The 25477-nt window shown below is 47.9% G+C and overlaps 1 protein-coding gene across 1 annotated transcript in view; it reads right to left on the reverse strand.

The window, feature by feature from the left end:
• LOC144590758 (ribonuclease T2-like) overlaps nt 1-17478 on the reverse strand; it is a 34947-nt gene extending 17469 nt beyond the window's left edge. The window contains exons 1-4 of the mRNA XM_078395181.1: nt 17381-17478; nt 11742-11808; nt 6052-6110; nt 4959-5013 (exon numbers count right to left, since the gene is read on the reverse strand). Of these exons, the coding sequence (XP_078251307.1) occupies nt 4959-5013; nt 6052-6110; nt 11742-11808; nt 17381-17433 (234 nt within the window). The 5' untranslated portion in view covers nt 17434-17478. The remainder of the gene's footprint in view (nt 1-4958; nt 5014-6051; nt 6111-11741; nt 11809-17380) is intronic.
• Nucleotides 17479-25477: the final 7999 nt, after the last annotated feature.

Consider the following 25477-nt stretch of genomic DNA (forward strand, 5'->3'; position numbering starts at 1 on the left):
AAATCAATCAGAATTCTGAGACATGACCTCCCCACGTACAAAACCATGCTGACTATCCCTAATTAGCCCTTGCCCATCCAAATGCCTGTATATTCTATCCCTCAGAATACTCTCCAGTAACTTACCAACTACAGATGTTAAGCTCACCGGCCTATAGTTCCCAGCATTTTCCCTGCAGCCTTTCTTGAAAAGAGGCACAGCATTTGCCACCCTCCAATCTGGCACCTCTCCTGTATTTAAGGATGACTCATAAATTTCAACCAGGGCTCCCGCAATTTCCTCTCTAGTTTCCCGGAATGTCGTCGGATATATCTGATCAGGCCCCGGAGATTTGTCTACCTTCATACACGACAGTACCTTCAGTACTTCCTTGACGGTAACAATGACTCTCATGACACTTCCAGTGAATGCTCCAATTTCCTCTGCCCTACTGTCTTTCTCCTCGGTAAATACAAAGGAGAAATACTCATTTGAGGACCTTGCCCATCTCCTGTGGCTCCACACAGAGGTGACAGTTTTTATTCCTGAGATGTCCCACTCTCTCTCAAGTTACCCTTTCTCCCTTAATTATTTATAAAATCTTTTGGAATTGTTCTTGAGGCTACCCGCCAGAGCTATCTCCTGGCCTCTTTTTAGCCTTTCTGTTCTCCTTTTTTTAGTTGCTCCTTAGTTCCCAAAACTCCTCCAGGGGTGCACTTGATCCCAGCTGCCTATACCTGTCCCATGTATCCTTCTTGTTTTTGACTAACATCTCAATTTCCCTCATCAGCCAAGCTGCCTTCTTTGCCTGCTATGCCTTTCACTCTAACGGGGACGTACACATCCTGAGCTCTCTTTAGTACACTTTTAAAAACATCCCACTTGGCCGATGTTCCTTTCCCCATCAAATAACCTGCTCCAGTCAACTTGAAGGTTCTCTCATACCCTCAAAGTTGGCCTTACCCCAGTTGAGCAAGTTAGGAAGAGGGGATGTTCAACGAGATCTGGGTGTCCTAGTGCATCAGTCACTGAAAGGCAGCATGCAGGTACAGCAGGCAGTGAAGAAAACCAATGGAATGTTGGCCTTCGTAACAAGAGGAGTTGAGTATAGGAGCAAAGAGGTCCTTCTACAGTTGTACCGGGCCCTGGTGAGACTGCACCTGGAGTACTGTGTGCAGTTTTGGTCTCCAAATTTGAGGAAGGATACTCTTGCTATTGAGGGCGTGCAGCGTAGGTTCACTAGGTTAATTCCCGGAATGGCGGGACTGTCGTATGTTGAAAGGCTGGAGCAATTAGACTTGTATACACTGGAATTTAGATGGATGAGGGGGGATCTTATTGAAACGTATAAGATAATTAGGGGATTGGACACATTAGAGGCAGGAAACATGTTCCCAATGTTGGGGGAGTCCAGAACAAGGGGCCACAGTTTAAGAATAAGGGGTAGCCCACTTAGAACGGAGATGAGGAAGAACTTTTTCAGTCAGAGAGTGGTGAAGGTATGGTATTCTCTGCCTCAGAGGGCAGTGGAGGCCAGTTCGTTGGATGCTTTCAAGAGAGAGCTGGATAGAGCTTTTAAGGATAGCGGAGTGAGGGGGTATGGGGAGAAGGCAGGAACGGGGTACTGATTGGGAGTGATCAGCCATGATCACATTGAATGGCGGTGCTGGCTCGAAGGGCTGAATGGCCTACTCCTGCACCTATTGTCTATTGTCTATTGTCTAACACATGGTCCCTCTCCATCCCGGTCCATAGCTTTCTTAAACCTCATCTGAACCCTTCATGCTATGATTTTCCCAGTCTATATTAGGAAAGTTAAAATCCCCTACTACAACAACCTTATTTGACCTGCAGCTGTCTGCAATCTCCTGGCACATTTGCTCTTCTAATTCCCGTTGACTATTTGGGCATTTGTAGTACACCCCTTTCCTGATCATCCCTTTCTTGTTCCTCAGCTCCACCTACATAGCTTCACTAGACGAACTGTCCGTAATGTTACCTCTGAACTTAACCTCTGAACCTAGCCGTGCCATCCTCCTTAATAAACAATGCAACTCCCCCTCTGCTTTTTTCCTCACCCATGTCTCTCCTGAAGCTCCTGTACCCCGGATCATTGAGCTGCCAGTCCTGCCCCTCCCTTATCCAGGTTTCAGTCATGGCTATAACGTCCCAGTCGTGCGAACCTAACCACGTCCTAAGCTCATATGCCTTACCCATCAAGCCCTTGCATTAAAATACATGCAGTTTAAACCATCAATCCTTCCTCGCTCTCCGGGTTTTTCCCTCTTCTGTCCATCAACCTTTCCTACACCACCCTCCATTCTAACCTCTCCTGTGCCTCTGTCCTGCACGAGATCCCACCCCACTGCCAATCTAGTTTAAACCCTCCCATGTAGCATTAGCAAACCTTCCCGCTAGGATGTTGTTCCCCTCCAGTTTAGGTGCAACCCGTCCCTTTTATTCAGGTCACCCCTGCCCCGGAAAAGATCCCAAAGATCCTGAAATCCGAATCCCTGCCCCCTGCACCAACTCTTCACGGAGTTGGACAAAAACAATTCACCAGGATGTTGGCTGAAAAGGAGGTTGATAAAGGATAATAAGATCATGAGGGGCATTGACAGCATAGATAGTTGGAGTCCTTTCCCCAGGGTAGGAATGTCCAGATACATGGGTAGGAAAGGAATAGAGAGATGAGATCCCAATGTGGTCAAATGGGGTCATGCAGATGAGGATCATGGTCAGCATAGACAAGGTTACCTGAAGGAAACGTTTCTGTGCTGCATTACTCTATAACTCTATAAGCATCGAATTGAGCTCTTTGGCATACTGGGTTCATGCAATTTACCCAACTACACTAATCCCATTTGCCCACATTAAGACAGTATCCCTCTCTGCCAAGTCCTATTTAAGCATTTGTCTCAAAGCTTTTTAAACATAGGATTCCGATTAACATTTAGTGCGGAAACAGGCCCTTTGGCCCAAGTCCTCGCCAACCAGCGACCCTTGCACTATCCTACACACACTAGAGATGGGTTTTTTAACATTTACCAAGCTTACAACCCAAGAGTATGAACATGGAATCCTCCAATTTTAGGTGACCTCTAACAACCCCCCCTCCCCCCCCCCCCCCCCCCGCCTTACCTGGCTCACGCCTATTTCCCCTTCCCCCTCCTCTTACATCTCTTCCTATGGCTTCACAATTTGTAATCCCCCTCCTCTCTTCCAGCTTTCTTTTCCCCCACCCCTTACAATCAGTCTGAAGAAGTATCCTGACTTGAAACGTCTCCAATCCACATTCCTCAGAGATGTTGCCAGACCCACTGAGTTACTCCAGCACTTTGTTTCTTTGTTTAACACAGACCAGACTTAGACCCAACCAGTGACCCAACCAACACAATCACTGACTTGTCAGACCCTGGTCATCCTTCTCCCTGTTCCCTTCCAGCAGAAGGTACAGAAGCTTGAAAGCGTGCAACACTAGACTCCAGAACTGCTTCTTCCCCTCTGTTATCAAGCTTCTGAACGGTCCTTCCATTAACTAGGGTACTAAACCAATTCACCTCTACTGCATTGCAGACATTGGACTTTGTTTCTGGAACTAATGCACTACAAAGCTGAGAAACATATTCTTAGTTACTCCAGCACTCTGTATCTTCCCTTTTGTTCTATCTATTGCACTCGAGTTTGGCTTGATTGTATTTATGTATAGTATTTTCTGATCTGATTGGAAAGCATGCAAAAGAAAGCTTTTCACTGTATCTCGGAACATGTGACAACAATAAACTTAAGCCGAACCTAGACCTAATATTGTGTAGGAAAAAACTGCAGATGCTGGTTTAAATCGACGGTAGACACAAAATGCTGGAGTAACTCAGTGGGACAGGCAGCATCTCTGGAGAAAAGGAATGGATAACATTTCGGATAAGACTTCTTCAGACTGAAGGGTCTCGATCTGAAATGTCACCCAGTCCTTCTCTCCAGAGATGCCTCCTGTCCCGCTACACCTAATATTCACAGGTGAAATACTACAAGATTGGAAGGCTTGAGTTATTAGGTGACATTAGATCAGCTGTGGACACAAGAAACTGCAGGCGCTGGAATCTTTAGCAAAAACAATGCTGGAGTAAGATGCTGGATTCAGGCAGCATCTGCAGAGGGAATGGACAGGAAACCTTTTGGGTTGGGAACCTTCTTCAGATTGATCAGACTGAACAGACAGGGACTGTTTTCCCTGGAGTGAAGGAGGCCGAGGGGTGATCTTATGGAGGTTTATGAAATCATGGGAAGCATAGAGAAGGCGCATGGTCACAGCCTATACTCCAGCATAGGGGAGTCTAAAACTAGAGGGCGCAGCTTTAATGTGAGAGGGGAGAGACTTATTCCCACATAGGGTGCTGGGTATAAGGAAGAAGCTGCCACAGAAATTGGTAGAGATGGGTAGAATTATAACGTTTAAAAGACATTTGTACAGGTTTATGCATAGGTAGGGTTTAGAGAGATATGGGCCAAACAGGCAAAGCTCACTAGCTTTGGTAGACATCTTGATTGGCGTGGATAAGCTGACAGGTCTCTTTGCATGCTGCATGATTCTAATATCAGATATCTGTGGGGGAGTAACATGCTTGGATCTATGGCAGGAGTTCAGATAGTTTATGTGTGGAAATAACAGATACCAGAGTTACAGAGTGGGAAGTCATTCATTGTCTGTAGGAAGTCATTTACATGTTGAATAACAGATACTAGGAGTGGGTTACAAACTGAAGGTTTTCAATGGGTTTGTGTGTTTCTGTACACAATCTCAAATACTGCAGCTGAGGCCAATGTAAAATGCCCAGAGAACAGACCTGAGGACACTTCCTGCTGCTGTGTGATTTGAAAAGCCCACCCACCCTCTAGAGAAATTGACCAAAGGCCTGTGTGCCAGCGTGTCACCCCAGACCCAAAACTCACGATGGTCTTGAACCGTAAGTACTACTGACCTTTATTTTGTTGTAGTTATACGGATCCATATTCACATTGCGACCCTGGGGGGGCCTGGAAGATAAATGGATGGGGTGAGTTACTACCTCCAAGCTGAAGAGTTCCTGCACTTTGCTGACAACTTCTTCACAGGGACAACACTTCCTGTTCTGTCTCAGTGCCAGAGACCAGGGGCTCCGTGGTAACTCCAGCGTTGCAGAATCGGTGCTCCCACACTGCAGCTTGGAGCAATGACAGCAAATATACCCCGTCCCGGGTTTGCCGGGTGTGAAGTGTAATAGTGAGGAGGTGTGGGAATTGTGGGAAGAACTGAACTGCTCTCTGTCTTATGAGCACTTCGTACCGTGGAAATAGAACTTTATTTTAGTGAAGTGTCTCATAGGTTGAACATGTCTGACCTTGTACTTTTGATCTTTAATGTTAAGGCTGATAAGGGAAAGAAGAGAATTCTGGATCACAATAGTTAACCATGTTAACAAATATACGTGACCCACTCCACATTTCTTGCTATTAAATATGATATTAAAAGGTCGCATGCTCTGAGTCAGCAGAGCAGTCTCTGGCTTGACACGTTATTGTGAACAAAGAAGTTAATTGTCACTCACGTCTTGAATATATTATTCCAACAGAGGTCTGGCTTTGTCTCTGCAGACCTTTAGTGACATCACAACAGATTCTTGGTCCCTTTATTTAAAGAGAGGTATAGCTGCCATGGAAGCAGTTGGGTGAATGGTGAAAGGTTGAGTCCTGGGATGGGGTGCTGTATGAGAGATTGAGCAGGTTGGGCCGAAGCTCACTGGAGATTTTGGAATGAGAGGTGATCTTCATGAATTGTCTAAATTGTGAGGGGGACTGACAGGGTTGTGTCAGATTCAGGGGCGGCCATTTGAGGTGGAGCTGAAGACCTTTGCTCAGAATGCAGCCGTGCAGCTGCAGAACCAGCTGTTGTTCTGGTGCTGGTGTCCAGTTCCTGGGCTCAGTGGAGACCACAGACCAGCACCACAGCCCGACACTACCACTGGAGACCCCCCTGTCAGCTCTCCCTGACAACTCCCATCTCTCACTAGAACCCATCTGAGTAACGAGACTTACCACCAGCCATGGATGGTCCACCATTCAAATTCACATCCTTTGCCGGTCCAGTGATTCACCTGGAGAAAGAACAAAGAAAACCCATCACTGAAACAAAATGGATGAAAAAGGTTAAAAAAAAGATAGATCATTGGGGTCATTGTCAGGCAGAGAGTGGGCAGGCAATGGGAGGGTTTGGCAAAAGGACAGAGGGGTGAGTGAACAAAGGGAGGGGTGGAAGAGACAGGTGGATGGGTCAAAGTGACTGTGGGATTGGTTGCTTCTCTCCAGGTGGATGTTTCTCTGCTTCTCAGGATATGAGTGAGAGGGTGCAGAGGAAAGTGGGACCCAGAACAAGTGGTACACATTGGTACCAATGTGGAGAAGGCAGCAATGGAAGTCTGTCAATGTTGCCAGAGGTGGACAGGTGGCAATCTCTGGGCTGCTGGCACGGCCAGGCTTCAGGGAGAACAGAATGTGAAGAGAAGGTGAAGAGAAGGTGGCGATAGACTGGTAACATCCATGGTGCATGCAGGTACATTCAGATTCAGAGGCAGATGAAACCTGTATGAGATGGACGGATCACAAGTTAATAGGATTGGGACAATGCCCAAGTCATGACAGTTGAATCAAGATCAGCAGGGTATGGGCATACCAGGCAATAACAGCAAAAATAAATAAGGTGAACAGAGGGTGTGAGTGTTGGATGATGACAGAGAAGGAATTGTTGGATAGGAGCAAATTGAGAGACACAATCTGGTGTCCACAATATACACAGAATGTGATGAGTAAGATTGGTGAGCTGCAGGTACAAAGAGCCATGTGTGATTATGATGTGCTGCTGATCACATGGCTCATTCTCGGCAGAACAGACCTCTTAATATTCAAAGATATGGTGGTCAGAAAAGGTAAGGATGGAAAACAGGAGATGGGAGGCAGAGGAAAATGGTATTATAGACTATCGATTAAACATTCCCTTCTCCAAACAAGACAGCATCAAAGCTTCACCGTCGCCTCTCGCCGATGGACGGATGCCAACTACTATAGACTGAAGAGAGGGGATGTCCTTAAGGCCATGCACAAACTCGCTTGGGCTGGAATTCACTTTGCAAAACTTCCTCTTCTTCCCGACGTCGTTCATGCCCACGTGCACAACCACTTCTGGCTGTTCACCCTTCCTCTTGAGGATGTTCTGAAGTCGGTCTGTGACATATTTAACCCTGGCACCAGGGAGGTAACAGACCATCCTGAAGTCCCGCCTGCCGCTACAGAATCTCCTGCCCACACTTCGGACAATGGAGTCACCCACTACTATGGCTCTGCCTGACGTCGGTCTCCCCAGTCGAGTCTCCTTGCCAGGATTGGAGCCACCGACCTGTTCACCGCTTGGACTGGAAGCGTCTTCTGCTCCGACAACTCCTAAGGGGGCATACCTGTTTTCATTCGGCACAGCCACCGGGGTCGCCTGCTCTCCACGTTTACTCCCTTTTCTCCCAGTCACCCACCTGCTCTCCTCCTGAATCACTGGCTTAACAACTTCACTTGTCCAGGAAACTCTCATTTTCCAGGATGGCCCTAAGGTCATCCAGCTGCTTCCCCAGTTCCCCAACACGTTCACTCAGGAGCTGCACCTGGACACAATTCCTGCAGGTGTAGTCTCCAGAAGCTCCATAGGCATCCTTGACCACCCATAACCTGCAGGAAATACACTGCACCAACCTGCCTGCCATTTCTTCAGTGGACAAAAAATCACAAGTTTCAAAGATCTGGGATACCAAAAAAAATTAGAGATTGCCAAATTTTATTTGGAGAAAAAAATAAATGGACAGAATACTTTTCAACTCTTGTTTCCTTACGCAAGCATAGATAATGTGCTTTGTGTTAGTAAATCGCGATATGGACTGCTCTCCCCAGTCCTCATGTATCACAAGTGTTGATATTGTGGCAGCTGGCACTGTCACTGAAGAATGGGGAATGTTTTATGTACAGACGAGGAGTATTCCCACACCAGGGAAAAGTAAAGGAACTCAGGTGCTCCCTGGATCACCCAGGAGGGAGTGAAGGAAGGAGTGAGCATGAGGAAGGTGAGACTTCAATGGAAACCCACCTGAATGTGGTGAGTTGGGAGAGGCAGTGAGTACAAAAGGAGAGAGGCTTTTCAAGGGAAAGTGGAACAAAGAGCCTTCCAAAGGCCTGTAAATGGGATGAGCGGAGTGTGGAGATCAGGGTATAACGGAGTGATCTGCATCAAGGTAGAGGCACAGCTGGAACATGGCTGAGGGCATTGTATCACCCGTTATCAGGAAATGGGAGCTGCCAGAAGCGGAGTGATGCAGATCTGGGAGAGGGGGTGGGGGTAACTGATGAGGAGGAGGAGGTAACACTAACAAGTCACTTGCACCGGAAGGGATAATCCCAGGTTGTTAAAGGATGCAAGGGTCATGGAGCAGGTGGCTGTAATCTATGTTGCCACCACCTTCTGTGTGAAGAAATTGACCCTCAGGTTCCAATCAAATCTTGCCCCACTCACCTTTAACCTAAGTCTTCTTGTTCATGATTCCCCCGCGTTCGGTAAAATACCCTATCTATTCCCCTCAAGACCTTATACTCCTTTATAAGATCATTGCTCATCTTCCTGCACTCCAAAGAATAACGTTCTCGCCTACACAACCTCTCTCTGTAGCACAGGCTCACAAGTCCTGGCAACATCCTCTTCAGCTTCTCTGTGCTCTTTAAGCTTAATGACATCCTTCCTATTGCAGAGTGACCAAAACTGAACACAATACTCCAAATGCAGCCTCAAAGTCTTGTGCAACTGTAACACAATATTGCAACTTCTTTACTTAACACCCTGATTAATGAAGGTACCAAAAGCCTTTACTACCCATTCCTCAAACCTCCCTGAGAGGATGTTAGTCCTTTTCCAGTTTTGATGCACCCTGTCCCTCTTGTACAGGTCACACCTGCCCAGAAGTTATCCCAGTGATCTCATCAGCTAAAGACCTGCCTTCTGCACCAGTTCTTCAGCCATGCGTTCATCTATTCTATTGTTACCATCATTGGCATATGGCACTGAGAGGAATTTTGAGATTACACTCTGGAAGTTCTGCTTTGTAAACTTCTACCAAACTCTCTAAGTTCACCCTGTCGGATCTCACCTCTCGTTCTGCCTAGGTTGTCAGTACCATTGTGTACAACAATCTCAGCTGTTTTCTCTCCCCTTTCACAATGTCCCGGATCCAATCCAAGACATCTCTGTCCTTGACACGTGAGAGGCAACAAACCATCCTGGGATCTCGCTCTGAGCCAAGGGGAAGTCCATCTCTTCCCCACACCACAGCTCACTGAGATGTTTCCTTGCCCTGCTGTGCATCACAGCCAACTGTGGTGCCACACCTTGGCTACTGCTGCAACTTTCCTCTGAGAGACCTACTCTGTCTGCGAGGGGAATGACCACAGGGCACTCACTCCTGCACGACCTGCCTGCACTTACTGCTCCTCCTGGTCATCCACCTCCTTCCTTTCTCTACCTGCAGTGTGACTAATTGCTAAATTCAGTCAACAAATTTCTCCGTAAATCAAATTCTCCACGGCACTACACAGTGGGAAGCTGCAGCTGGACACAGCCTCCTGCAGGTGTAGTCAGACACACCAGAAATGTTCCCAAACTCCCACAGGAAGAGCAGACCACTGGCCTAACCTCCATAACCTTTCCTCTTGTTCTACCCTTATTAGACCTTTGATGTATATGGTCTCACTTCCACCTGACATTGCTCTGCCCATCTTATTAGATCAATATCACCATGTAACCAATCACTCTTCAGACAGAAATCCAGATAGACACATTCTGTCCCAAATAAACCTCCTCACCATGGGTGGCACATTGGCGCAGTAGTACAGCTGCTGCCTCCCAATGCCAGAGACCCGGGTTTGATCCTGACTACGGGTGCTGTCTATATGGAGTTTGCACGTTCTTGCTGTGACTGCGTGTGTTTCCTCTGGATGCTCTGCTTTCCTCCCACATCCCAAAGACGTGTGGGTTTGTAGGTTAATTGTCCCTAGTGTGTAGGATAGAATTAGTGTACTGGTGATTGCTGTTCAGCACGGACTCAATGGGCCTATTCCACTCTATATCTCTGAAACTAAAAACATGTACACGTTACTGAAGGAATCACAGATCAGAGGAGCAGGACATGTCACAAGAGAGTCTGATGTCAGAATGCAGCTGTTTTGTGGATCGCTGACTGAGGGCAAACGATCAGGTGGTGACAGAACAAGTTTTAGAGATGCTCGTACAGTATTCTTGAAGCCTTTCAACATCGACACACTCCATTGGTAACAACGAACAGTGGATTGTCTTATTTGGCATACCTGCATAAAGTGTGTGCTCGGTCGTAAAGAGTTATCATGGAAACAGCCCCATTGATCAAACTCGTCCATGCTGACCAAGGTGCCTCACCTAAGTTAGTCCCATTTCCTTAGGTATGGCCCATATCCCACTAAACCTTTCCTGTCCATGTGCCTGCCCAAATGTCTTTTAAATGCTGTTATTGTACGTGCCTCAACGATCTTCTCTGGCAGTTCATTTTCCATACCTACCACCCTTTGTGTGAAGAAATTCTTATTAATTCTTTCCCCTCTCACCTTAGGCCTATGCTCTCAGGTTCTTATCCTGGGTAAAAAACTGTACATTCACCATATCCATTCCCTATGACTGATGAAAGCCAATACACTAAAACTCCTCTTTAATACCCAAACCACCCGTGATGCCACTTTCAGGGAACTACACTTTACACTAGCACTTTCACTGCTTAGTTTTTAGTTTAGTTTAGAGATACAACGAGGAAACAGTCCCATCGGCCCACTGAGTGCGCAGATGAGCAATCCCCACACATTAACACTAATCTATACACACTAGGGACAAATTACAATTATACCCCGCCAATTATCCAACAAACCTGTATGTCTTTGGGGTGTGGAAGGAAACCGGAGATCCTAGAGAAAACCCACACAGGTCACGGGGAGAACTTACAAACTCTGTACTGACAAATACCTGTAGTCAGGATCAAACCTGGGTCTCTGGCGCTGTAAGGCAGCAAATCTACTGCTGCACCACCGCCCGATCCCTCTGCTCTACAACACTCCACAGGCCCTTCCCATTCACTGCGAAGGTTCTACCTTGGTTTGACTTTACAAAATTTAACATCTTGCACTTATCTGCATAAAACTCCATTTGCCTCTCCTCGGCCCACTTGCCCAGCAGATCAAGACCCTGCTGTAATTTTTGATAACCCTCTTTGCAATCTGCGATACCACCTACTTTATTGTCATCTACAAACTTACTAATCAAGCCTTGTACACTCTCATCCAAATCGGTTGTAACCTGAGACAAGCCTCTTCATTGTCCACTATACCACCAATCTTCTCTCAACCTTATTGTTCCAAACGTGCGTTTCAAGGTAGATAAGGAAAGATACAAGGATTAGAAATTAAGGATCTAAAGTGGGGAAGGATGATATGAATGTCATGAAACAGGACCTGGCAAAAGTTGACTGGGAGCAGGTACATCCATAAACCTACCAGTCATGCCATCCAGATTCTAATTATTAATATGGCAATATGATCTCCAAAGCAGCTTCTGTGATAATGACACTATTTGCATGCTCTCACAATCAAAGCACTCAGACTGGCACACAAATAATTCTATTTACCTTACAGGCGTTTGGTGGCCACCTAAGTGCCAGAACATTATCGGTAGGATCTCCCAAGTTAGATTTGCTATAAAACAAAAGTGTTTTCATTAACGGATCTGTGAACTGGCCACACGAGGAAGTGCTGATAGAGCAAATAGTAATTGGCGGTACAGCCCCCGTTCACCTACTGCATATAAACCACCACAACACGCACTCACCTGGTAACTCCAGAGATGGGGGTAGAGATGTCAAAGGGAGGGAAAGAGTCAGAGTGGTCTAGGTGGGAGCAGAGTCAAAGTGGCAGCAGGGGTCATGAAATGTTTACATTCCATCTGAGTACACCAATCCAGTCATCTAGGTAGACAGAGCTCGGTTCAGTTTAGTTTATTGTCACATGTATCGAGGTACAGTGAAAAGCAGTGAAAAGTGACCAAAGGCAGCAGATCAAAACACCATCCACATTCCCCTCAGCCCCACACTTTCTGAACTTGGACGTTTCCTCACTTGCTTCCAATCCACTCACCACCCTCCCATTCATCTAGGCTTAATCAATGTAAATGCTGCATTCTCCAAGTTTATAATGTGAAGGTGTTTCTGGGGCTACTTGGATTATGAATCCAAATCAGGTCTTACATTGTTCAATCCATGGTCTATAAAGAATATCAAGCCAATAATGAATACTCTCCACATTCCTAGATGTGTGCACTTCCAATGACACTCGGAATGCTTGACTCATGTCTAGATGACCAAGGCGAATAACGCATTTAATGAGCACCCAGTCTATTCACACCCTCCACAGTGATACACCATGGCTGCAGTGTGTCCAGATTAAACTCCATCAGTCGTTTCTCTGCACATATTTTCAACCTTTCTATATCCTGCTGAATCATTCGTCAAGCCTCCTCACTATCCATAACTGCACCAATTAGGCAGCATCTCTGGAGAAAAGGAATAGATGATGTTTCAGGCTGAGTGAGAGTGTCAGTCCGAAGAAGGATTTCGACCCGATACGTCACCTAGACGTTTCTCCGGAGATGCTGCCAGACCAGCTCAGTCTTTACATATGCATGGGCGCAATCCCTTGTTAGGACAGGACGAGGCACTGGCACCTCAGGCTTGACCCGGCCACTTGGCCTTAGTCTCAGTGGAAGTGCTGGCTGTCTCGGATTTTTTCCTGACAGCCCAGTCTTGACCACACAATGGTACTGGCAGTCTCAGTTTTGTCCCAGTAACTCAGTCTTCCTCGGACTTGTGACAGGGGAACACAGCTAGCAGGGAGCCCTGCCCCTTGCCCCTTGCCCCTTGCCCCTTGCCCCTTGCCCCTTGCCCCTTGCCCCTTGCCCCTTGCCCCTTGCCCCTTGCCCCTTGCCCCTTGCCCCTTGCCTTTCCCTTTCCCACACTCTCCCTTTTCGCTAGAATGCCAAGGTTTATAGGGAACAGGCTGAAAAGGTTCTGGTGACCAAACCAATATAAGCTAATTGCCCCCGCTGTTACCAATGATGCTGAGAATTGCCTCTCCTGGCCTGTCAGCCAATGAGAGGGATCAGAGTGGCATCTGAAGGAGGGGTCCCTCTCACATTGTGCACATCAACTTTGAATTCAATCTATCAAGTCTCTGTGGATCTCATGTACTTTAGCCTTTACATCAGCCTACCATGAAGGCCTGGGTTGAAAACTTTACTAAAATCCATTTATTCAACACCCATTGCCCTACGTTCAATCATCTTTGTCACCTCCTCAAAAAACTCAACCAATTTTTTAAGATATCATCTCCCCCTCCCAAAGTCATGATGACTATCCCTAAAAAGACTTATTATGGATAGATTAGGATTCTATCCCTAAAAATCTTCTCCACCAATTTTTCTACCACAGCCTCACCATCCTATGAATGACCTGTTTTGTCTCTATTTCCTGCCTCAAATGAAGGAATTGCAATGGGGTACCTGCAGAACTTTGGGATCTTGCATGTGGCTAAAGAGTATACAAAGATCTTTGTCAAGGCCCCAGCAGTCTCCACTCTTGTATTTTCAATGATCTGGGATAGATCCCATTAGGCGCTGGGGAGTTATCCACTATATTATTCTTCTAGAAAACAATACCTGTGCCACAGTGGCGGCACGGTGGCGCAGCGGTAGAGTTGCTGCTTTACAGCGAATGCAGCGCCGAAGACTCAGGTTCGATCCTGACTACGGGTGCTGCACTGTAAGGAGTTTGTACGTTCTCCCCGTGACCTGCGTGGGTTTTCTCCGAGATCTTCGGTTTCCTCCCACACTCCAAAGACGTACAGGTATGTAGGTTAATTGGCTGGGTAAAATGTAAAAATTGTCCCTAGTGGGTGTAGGATAATGTTAATGTGCGGGGATCGCTGGGCGGCACGGACTTGGAGGGCCGAAAAGGCCTGTTTCCGGCTGTATATATATGATATGATATGATTATCCCCTCCTTGGTTACCCACTTATTTGTCAACAATGAATAAAATATCTTGGGATTCTCCTTAATCCAACTTGCCATGGAAGTTTTGTTTTCTTCTTATTGTCTACATTTCTCAAGGGCCCAATTTCAATTTCCTCATCCTGACATATGCTTCTTTTTTTCTTTTTGACTAATCTTGTCATCGAAGGTTCTTGAGCCTTGCCATTCTTGCCTTTCATCCTGTCTCCCCAGCTCATGCCTAATACTGATGTCATTGGCATCTTCTCAACTTAGCACTCTCCTCCAAGGTCCAGATTTATCCTTATCCGTAACTTTCAGAAAACATATGGAGTTGTGTTTACTGTTCCCAATATGCTCCTGCATTGAAACTCCAATCAGCTTGCCAGGCTCATTTCCCAATACAGGGTCCAGTATGGTCCCTTCCCTGGTTGGATCTAGATATTGTCAAAAAACCGTCCTAGATGCACCTACAAAAATTCTGCCCCATCTAAGTTTGTGGCACCAAGGGGAGTTAAGTCCATATTGGAAAAATTAAAGTCACCCACTGCAACTCCTCTTTTGCTTTTACACTTTTCCCATATATCTGTTCCGGGAGTTTTCTTGGACACAATATTATTCTTCTAGAAAACAATACCTGTGCCACAGTGGCCCAAGGGCGACACAGTGACACAGCTGGTAGAGCTGCTGCCTCACAGTGCCCAGGACCAAAGTTTGATCCTGACCTTGGATGCTGCCAGTGTTGAGTTTGCCTATTCTCCCTGTTCCTACATCCCAAAGACATGCGGGTTTGTAGGTTATTTGGCTTCCGTAAATTGCCCCTGATGTGTAGGAAGTACATGAGAAAGCAGGATAGCATGGAATTAGTGTGTATGGGTGATCAATGGTCGGAATGGACATGGAGAGCCAACGAGCCTGTTTCCATGCTGTATCTCTGAACTAAAGCAGATTAAACCTCCTCCTTCTTGATCACATGTCCCTAGAATATCAATATACCCCTCCCTGATCGCACGATTCTCTCCTTGGTGAATGCAGGTGCAAAGTACTCATTTAGTACCTCGCCCATTTCCAGATCCAAGCATAAATTCTCCAATTTATCCTTGACTGCTCCAATCCTCTATCTAGTTACCCACTTGTTTGTCAACAATGGGTAAAATATCTTGGGATTCTCCTTAATCCTACTTGCCATGGGAGTTTCATTTTCCTCCTATTGTCTATACATTTCTCAAAGAGCCCAATTTCAGCTTCCTCAAACTTCCTTTTTCTTTTTGACTAAACTTGCAGCATCTCTTGACATCCAAGGATCCTGAGCCTTGCTATTCTTGCCTTCCGTCCTCTCTCCCCAACACGTGCCTAATACTGATGTCATTAGCCTCACCTCAATGTAGCACATTCCCCGAAGGTCCAGGCTTATCCTTGTCCGTAACTTACTGCAAATATATGGAGTTGTGTTTACTGTTCCCAATATGCTCATGCATTGAAACTCCAATCAGCTGGCCAGGCGCATTTCCCAATACAAGGTCCAGTATGGTCCCTTCCCTGGTTGGATCTAGATATTGTCAAGAAACCCTCCTAGATGCACCTACAAAAATTCTGCCTCATCTAAGCTTGTGGCACCACCGGAGACCGAGTCCATATTGGGAAAATTAAAGTCACCCACTACAACTCACCCTCTGCTTTTACATCTATCCCATATATCTGTTCCAGGGGTTTACTTGGACACTATAACATGACACAGTTGCATCAGTCACTTCTCCAGCTGTGATTTTTGTTTGATATAAAGGGTGTCAGGGGAAAGTTCAGAGCAACTTGCAATGAAACAGGACAGGATTGGTGCGTAAGATTCAAAATGGTGGCGGTTGCAGTAAAAGAACGGTGCTGCTGGGGTCTTTCCTCCCACACCTTCGGCAGCACTCTGTGCTCAAGGTTGATTGCGAGGTGGCACCCTGGGGATCGAAGGCTGAGCAGTGGCCGTGTGAGGCGAGGGACGACATGTTTATGGGTGGATGTCCCCTGGTCAAAGTGTCGGTGGAGTGGGCCACTGGAGGCCCTGCAGCAGCCGGGGGCTCGAGTGGCTCAGGTGCCGCACTAAGAGGCCGAGTGCGTGGATCAGAACCAGCCTGCTGCAGCACGGAGTGGCGGAGCAGGGGTGGAGGACTTTGATAACATCGTCTGGCCAGATCGGCCGCTGCAACTCCAATGCAGTGCCGCCACTAGGACAACTGGCCTTTATGGCCAAGTTCGGACTCAACATTTTAAACAACCTTGGACTTCAATCTTACAAATAGCGCTGGAAATGTGGTGTGCCTTGTGTAATGCCTGTAACAGTGTAATCTACTATTCCTACACTCTTGTACTTAAGTATGTTTGTGTCTTTGTATAGTAAGATTCTTACTCAAGTGTACGTACCTAGTTACATGTGACAATAAAGTACCATTTAACCACTGGATCAGTGAACATTGAGGTGAGCTGCATTCTGAGTTGGAGACTTAAAGTTAAGAATTAAAGCTGTGCAAACCCATTAGGGCACAGAGGAATGGTCAGTGCATTGTATTTTGTAACATTTTATCTTGCATCATTTTAACTTTCTTGTAAAATTTAATCGCACATTTTATTACGTATTTTATGCCATAATAGTTTTTGATATTTACTTCCAATAAACATTTTAAAGACTAACATCTATAAGTTGAGTACTTTGAGAGTGTTGGCTGGTTTTACCGCCCAGACCGCACTGAGCCTGCACTCCCTGGAATTTAGAAGGATGTGGGGGGGACCTGATTGAAACATCGAATAGTGAAAGGATTGGATAGAGTAGATGTGGAGAGGATGTTTCCACTAGTGAGAGAGTCTAGGAACAGAGGTCGTAGCCTCAGAATAAAAGGACGTCCATTTAGGAAGATGAGGAGGAATTTCTTTACTCAAAGGGTGGTGAATCCTTGGAATTCTTTGCCATAGAAGGCTGTGGAGGCCAGGTCGATGAATATTTTTAAGGTGGAGGTAGATAGACTCTTGATTAGTACGAGTGACAGGCTTATGAGGATAAGGCAGGAGAATGGGGTTGAGAGGGAGCCATGATTGAATGGCAGTTGATCAGCCATGATTGAATGGCAGAGTGGACTTGATGGGCTGAATAGCCTCATTCAGCTATCACTCATGAACAGATGGGATTAATCCAGACACAATGGAAAGAAAAAGCTCCCCTTACCAGTAATCCTGACTGTACTCACCCAGAACAGCTGGCTGCCACCAGGAAGAGGAGCAGGAGGAATGGCAGACCCATGTCACGGCGGAGACAGTTGTAGGCTATTGTAGCTGTAATGCACAGTGGGATGCTCAGGCTTTATACATCCCCAGGCTGCAGGCTCATGAGATCAGATGGGGCTGTGGTCACACAGGCTTCCTATACGACATGTTCCAACCACAAGTTCTTGCAACTACCAGAGGTACACTCCCTGCTCTTACCACAGGCACCAGAGCCTGCAGCAGAATAGGACAATAATGATAAACAGTCAAAATGATCAACATGCCCTAGAATATCAATATACACCTCCGTGATTGCACTATTCTCTCCTTGGTGAATACAGGTGCAAAGTACTCATTTAGTAACTCACCCATTTTCGGTGAATCCATGCATAAATTCTCTTATTTACCTTTGACTGTTCCAATCCCCTCCTTGGTTACCCACTTATTTGTCAACAATGAATAAAATATCTTGGGATTCTCCTTAATCCAACTTGCCATGGAAGTTTTGTTTTCTTCTTATTGTCTACATTTCTCAAGGGCCCAATTTCAGTTTCCTCATCCTTACATATGCTTCTTTTTTTCTTTTTGACTAAACTTGTCATCGAAGGTTCGTGAGCCTTGCCATTCTTGCCTTTCATCCTGTCTCCCCAGCTCATGCCTAATACTGATGTCATTGGCATCTTCTCAACTTAGCACTCTCCTCCAAGGTCCAGATTTATCCTTATCCGTAACTTTCAGAAAACATATGGAGTTGTGTTTACTGTTCCCAATATGCTCCTGCATTGAAACTCCAATCAGCTGGCCAGGCTCATTTCCCAATACAGGGTCCAGTATGGTCCCTTCCCTGGTTGGATCTAGATATTGTCAAGAAACCCTCCTAGATGCACCTACAAAAATTCTGCCCCATCTAAGTTTGTGGCACCAAGGGGAGTTAAGTCCATATTGGAAAAATTAAAGTCACCCACTGCAACTCCTCTGTTGCTTTTACATTTTTCCCATATATCTGTTCCGGGAGTTTTCTTGGACACAATATTATTCTTCTAAAAAACAATACCTGTGCCACAGTGGCCCAAGGGCGACACAGTGACACAGCTGGTAGAGCTGCTGCCTCACAGTGCCCAGGACCAAAGTTTGATCCTGACCTTGGATGCTGCCAGTGTTGAGTTTGCCTATTCTCCCTGTTCCTACATCCCAAAGACATGCGGGTTTGTAGGTTATTTGGCTTCCGTAAATTGCCCCTGATGTGTAGGAAGTACATGAGAAAGCAGGATAGTATGGAATTAGTGTGTATGGGTGATCAATGGTCGGAATGGACATGGAGAGCCAACGAGCCTGTTTCCATGCTGTATCTCTGAACTAAAGCAGAGTAAACCTCCACCTTCTTGATCACATGTCCCTAGAATATCAATATACCCCTCCCTGATCGCACTATTCTCTCCTTGGTGAATGCAGGTGCAAAGTACTCAGGAGGAATGGCAGACCCATGTCACGGCGGAGACAGTTGTAGGCTATTGTAGCTGTAATGCACAGTGGGATGCTCAGGCTTTATACATCCCCAGGCTGCAGGCTCATGAGATCAGATGGGGCTGTGGTCACACAGGCTTCCTATACGACATGTTCCAACCACAAGTTCTTGCAACTGCCAGAGGTACACTCCCTGCTCTTACCACAGGCACCAGAGCCTGCAGCAGAATAGGACAATAATGATAAACAGTCAAAATGATCAACATGCCCTAGAATATCAATATACCCCTCCGTGATTGCACTATTCTCTCCTTGGTGAATACAGGTGCAAAGTACTCATTTAGTAACTCACCCATTTTCGGTGAATCCATGCATAAATTCTCTTATTTACCTTTGACTGTTCCAATCCCCTCCTTAGTTACCCACTTATTTGTCAACAATGAATAAAATATCTTGGGATTCTCCTTAATCCAACTTGCCATGGAAGTTTTGTTTTCTTCTTATTGTCTACATTTCTCAAGGGCCCAATTTCAGTTTCCTCATCCTTACATATGCTTCTTTTTTTCTTTTTGACTAAACTTGTCATCGAAGGTTCGTGAGCCTTGCCATTCTTGCCTTTCATCCTGTCTCCCCAGCTCATGCTTAATACTGATGTCATTGGCATCTTCTCAACTTAGCACTCTCCTCCAAGGTCCAGATTTATCCTTATCCGTAACTTTCAGAAAACATATGGAGTTGTGTTTACTGTTCCTGCATTGAAACTCCAATCAGCTGGCCAGGCTCATTTCCCAATACAGGGTCCAGTATGGTCCCTTCCCTGGTTGGATCTAGATATTGTCAAAAAAAACCCTCCTAGATGCACCTACAAAAGTTCTGCCCCATCTAAGTTTGTGGCACCAAGGGGAGTTAAGTGCATATTGGAAAAATTAAAGTCACCCACTGCAACTTCTCTGTTGCTTTTACATTTTCCCATATATCTTTTCCGGGAGTTTTCTTGGACACAATATTATTCTTCTAGAAAACAATACCTGTGCCACAGTGGCCCAAGGGCGACACAGTGACACAGCTGGTAGAGCTGCTGCCTCACAGTGCCCAGGACCAAAGTTTGATCCTGACCTTGGATGCTGCCAGTGTTGAGTTTGCCTATTCTCCCTGTTCCTACATCCCAAAGACATGCGGGTTTGTAGGTTATTTGGCTTCCGTAAATTGCCCCTGATGTGTAGGAAGTACATGAGAAAGCAGGATAGCATGGAATTAGTGTGTATGGGTGATCAATGGTCGGAATGGACATGGAGAGCCAACGAGCCTGTTTCCATGCTGTATCTCTGAACTAATGCAGAGTAAACCTCCTCCTTCTTGATCACATGTCCCTAGAATATCAATATACCCCTCCCTGATCGCACTATTCTCTCCTTGGTGAATGCAGGTGCAAAGTACTCAGGAGGAATGGCAGACCCAAGTCACGGCGGAGACAGTTGTAGGCTATTGGAGCTGTAATGCACAGTGGGATGCTTAGGCTTTATACATCCCCAGGCTGCAGGCTCATGAGATCAGATGGGGCTGTGGTCACACAGGCTTCCTATACGACATTTCCAACCACAAGTTCTTGCAACTGCCAGAGGTACACTCCCTGCTCTTACCACAGGCACCAGAGCCTGCAACAGAATAGGACAATAATGATAAACAGTCAAAATGATCAACATGCCCTAGAATATCAATATACCCCTCCGTGATTGCACTATTCTCTCCTTGATGAATACAGGTGTGTAAGGGGTTTCTGCGCCGAGCTTTCGCCCGACCTAAGGTCCCCGTGCCTTGCTCTGATCCCTTGACCAGGCCGTGCACACTGGTTCCCCGTGAGTGGTTCGACCCACTCTCCCCTTACGGTTCTAGTGTAGCGACCATAGAGAATGGTCCAGGTCGTCGAACCCTCGGATTGGCCAGCGAGGTCACGTGTGAACGCGACCATGGGGATTGGTCCAGGGAGCGACATCGCTGATTGGCCAGCGATGTCATGTGCGCGTTTGGCGCCCGAAATAGTTAGTTCAGCGAAGTCTTCGAAGAAGACAGTAAGTTTTTGATGGTTGTCCTTTACCTTGTTGTTTAACTCTGTATTCGAATATTGCGGCTGCAATAAACTTCTTCTACAACCAACAAGTTTCCGGACTCGCCATATTGGTGACCCCGACGTGATCTGGACGATCACCGACTATGCAGGGACCCGATGCCTCGTCGGCGATGGCCGCGCCGGGCACACCGGAGTCAAGCGCGGTAAGCGTTCACCTTCCGTGGTTTTGGACGCACGCACCGCAATCTTGGTCTATACACACCGAAGCTCAATTTCATATAAAGAAGATATCGGACGACTCCACGAGGTATTACTACCTCGTCAGCGCTCTATCATCGGAGACGACCACGCGCGTGATGCGGTTCATCGTTAATCCACCTGCGGAAAGCAAGTACGAGGCCCTGAAGAAAGTATTACTGCGAATCTTCGGGTTTAATAAGCATGGTGGTGCGGCAAGACTTCTGCACCTACCGGATCTTGGAGACCGACTGCCTTCCGTCCTCATGTCCGAAATGATGATGCTAGCCGGTGAGCATACGGATTGCCCTATGTTCGAACAGGCATTCTGCGAGAAGCTTCCTGAGGATGTCCGACTGCTGCTCACGGATTGTTCTTTTAAGGACCCCGAAGCATATGCAGCGAAAGCGGACGCGCTCATAGCGGCTAAAAACAAGGCAAAGGACCAGGCAAGCGGTTCGATCAACAAGGTCTCGACATCAGTGACCACGCCACAGCGACGGCAAGATGGCGCCACGTCTCCCGCCAATTCTCCGAAAGCCCGCCAAAAAGATCCGCACAAGCGCGGCTGGTGCTATTATCACCTACGATGGGGTAGCGAATCCCGCAACTGCCGCTCACCTTGTACCTTCGCGGGAAATGCCTCGGCCGATTGTACATAGGGGCAGTTACGATTGGCCAGAACCGGCGCCTCTATGTCCATGATCGATTCACGGACACAGAATTTTTGGTGGACACGGGAGCCATCGTCAGTATAGTGCCGCCGACCGACCTCGAAACCAGATCGGGTAAGACAGGTCCCACCCTCATCGCGGTTAATGGCAGCCCAATTCGCACTTTCGGTATACGGAAGATGTCCCTTGTGTTAGGCCTCCGCACGTACGAATGGCCATTCATCATAGCCGACGTCAAACAAGCGATCTTGGGAGCAGATTTTCTCTGGGCTTTTTCACTGGTCCCTGATGTCCGCGGTAACGACCTCCGACCCTCCGCCGAAGATGAGCACGTCGCTCCGACAATCGCCTCCTCGCCCAGCCCTACTGTCCAGGCCGTCGTCGCGGCCACCGACTCGTATGCTGAGATTCTGGTGGAGTTTCCAGAGCTGCACATTCAACGTTTCGACACGGCTTCGGCCAAGCACGGCGTGGTCCATCACATCCGCACCGAAGGCCCTCCTGTTTTCGCTCGGGCCAGGAGGCTACCGCCAGACAAACTGGTGGTGGCACGGGCAGAGTTCAGGAAGATGGAGGAAATGGGAATTGTTCGTCAGTCTGACAGCCCGTGGGCCTCGCCGTTACATATGGTCTCCAAGGCATCTGGGGGGTGGAGACCATGTGGCGATTATCGGCGTCTCAATGCTGTCACCATGGCTGATCGCTACCCCATACCGCACCTACAGGACTTTTCATCTGGGCTGGAAGGAGCGGTGGTGTTCTCCAAAATTGATTTGGTGCGAGGATACCACCAGATCCCGGTGCGACCGGAGGACATACAGAAAACTGCAACGATTACTCCGTTCGGGTTGTTTGAATGGTTGCGTATGCCTTTCGGTTTAAAGAACGCGGCACAGGCTTTCCAACGACTGATGGACCGTGTGGGTCGGGGTTTACCCTTTTTGTTTATTTATTTAGACGACATCCTGGTTGCCAGCACCTCAGTACAGGAACACCAGGCCCACTTGCGGACCGTTTTCCAGCGGCTCCAAGACCACGGGCTCATAATCCAACCCTCCAAATGTCAATTCGGCCTTCCTGCTCTTGATTTTCTAGGGCACAGAATTACCCCTGCCGGCGCCTCCCCTTTGCCCGAGAAGGTGGAGACTATCCGGGCATTTCCTAGGCCCACCACAGTAAAAGGGCTACAGGAGTTCGTAGGCATGGTTAATTTCTACCATCGGTTCGTTCCGGCAGCTGCGTGAGTCATGCGCCCGCTTTTCCAATGCCTTGCAGGGAATCCGGTAGAGTTGATATGGTCCCCGACCGCAGAGTCGGCTTTTACAGCAGCTAAGGCAGCTTTGGCAGACGCCACCATGTTGGTCCACCCGAGCCCCTCCGCCCCCACGGCCCTGACGGTTGACGCCTCTGACGTGGCGGTGGGCGGGGTTCTGGAGCAGCAGGTCGGTGGCCGTTGGCAGCCTTTGGCGTTTTTCAGCCGGCAACTAAATTCGGCTGAGCTGAAGTATAGCGCATTTGACCGAGAGCTTTTGGCCCTCTATTTAGCTGTTCGTCATTTCAGGTACTTCCTTGAGGGCCGCCCATTTGTGGCCTTTACGGACCATAAACCATTAACATTTGCTTTTGTCAAATTGTCTGACCCATGGTCGGCCCGCCAGCAGCGGCACCTGACTGCTATCTCCGAATTCACCACCGATGTCCGTCATGTCGCGGGTAAGCTTAATGCCGTTGCTGACGCCCTGTCTAGACCTGCTTTTCCCCCTATTTCGGCGGTGGACTGCAAAGTGGATCCCCAAGAGCTTGCGGAGGCACAGCTTCTAGCGGATACCGCTTCGGCATAACAGTCCACCACTTCGGGATTGAAGTTGGCCCAGGTAGCTTGTGGGTCAGAAGGCACAAAAGTCTGGTGCGATGTTTCTCTTCCCCGTCCCAGGCCGGTAGTACCGCCCTCCCTTCAGCGCCGGGTTTTCGATGCCATTCATGGGCTGGCGCACCCGTCCATCCGCTCCACCTCTGCTTTGGTAGCAGCTCGGTTTGTCTGGCATGGCCTACGGAAACAGGTAGCGGGTTGGGCGCGTGCCTGCGTTCCCTGTCAGACCGCTAAAGTCCAGCGCCATGTCCAGCCCCCCGTACAGGATTTCGAGGTCCCGGCTGTTCGTTTTTTCCACATCCACGTGGATTTGGTCGGTCCTTTGCCTTCATCCTGGGGCTACACCCACCTCCTCACGGTGGTGGATCGGTTCACCCGGTGGCCAGAGGCTTTCCCATTGTCTGATATTTCGTCAGCGTCTTGTGCTAGGACTTTGGCCCTTCATTGGGTAGCTCGTTTCGGGGTCCCGGCAGTTATTACCACTGACAGAGGCCCACAATTCACTTCGTCCCTCTGGGCCGCGCTCGCAGAACTGTACGGGTCCAAGTTACAACCCACGACTGCATATCACCCCCAGGCAAATGGACTCGTAGAAAGGTTCCACCGCCAACTTAAGGCGTCCCTCAGTGCAAGGCTTGAAGGCCCGGACTGGGTAGACCAGCTCCCTTGGGTTCTTTTGGGCATCCGGACTGCTCCTAAGCTAGATCTCGGTGCGTCGTCCGCAGAGCTAGTATATGGCTCGACACTTCGAGTACCCGGAGATCTGTTTCCGGACCCTTCAGACCAGCTGCCTACAGTCCCATCAGTGTTAGCATCTCTCCGGGAACGGGTGGGCTCCCTGGCTCCAGTTCGGACTTCACGTCATGGGTGTCCCATGGTACATGAACCGCCTTCCCTGAAGGACTGTGAGTTCGTTTTTCTGCGAAAAGATTCCCATCGCGCCCCGTTGCAGAGGGTCTATCAAGGGCCGTTCCGGGTTTTGCGTAAGGGAACGGCTACCTTCACCTTAGACATGTGCGGCAAGAGTGAGCTCGTCTCGGTGTCCCGGCTCAAACCTGCACATTTGGATCCAGATCAACCAGTCCTGGTCGGTCAAACCCCTAGGAGAGGCCGACCTCCGTTAGTTCCGCTCAGTCCAGGACCCCCCGTTCCGACAGTTCCTCCAGGACCCCCCGTTCCGGCAGTTCCTCCAGGACCCCCCGTTCCGGTAGTTCCTCCAGGACCTCCCGTTCTGGCTGTTCCGCCAAGTCCGGAACCCCCGGCTCCTGTGGTTCAAGCTGTCCCTCTCCGTACTCGTTATGGTCGCAAAATCCGGCTCCCTGCTAGGTTCCGCACCTCGGGTTCTGCGGGGGGTCATGTAGCGACCATAGAGAATGGTCCAGGTCGTCGAACCCTCGGATTGGCCAGCGAGGTCACGTGTGAACGCGACCATGGGGATTGGTCCAGGGAGCGACATCGCTGATTGGCCAGCGATGTCATGTGCGCGTTTGGCGCCCGAAATAGTTAGTTCGGCGAAGTCTTCGAAGAAGACAGTAAGTTTTTGATGGTTGTCCTTTACCTTGTTGTTTAACTCTGTATTCGAATATTGCGGCTGCAATAAACTTCTTCTACAACCAACAAGTTTCCGGACTCGCCATACTAGACACTGGGCCAGACCAGATTTCAAAACCAGGGTTGAAATGAAAAGGCTTTTATTCAGCACTTGGGACTATTGTCCATGAATATATTTATACAGTTCTATAAGACATATCTATAATACACATACCGA

Source organism: Rhinoraja longicauda, unplaced genomic scaffold (genome assembly GCF_053455715.1).
Source record: "Rhinoraja longicauda isolate Sanriku21f unplaced genomic scaffold, sRhiLon1.1 Scf000296, whole genome shotgun sequence".
Taxonomy (NCBI): domain Eukaryota; kingdom Metazoa; phylum Chordata; class Chondrichthyes; order Rajiformes; family Arhynchobatidae; genus Rhinoraja; species Rhinoraja longicauda.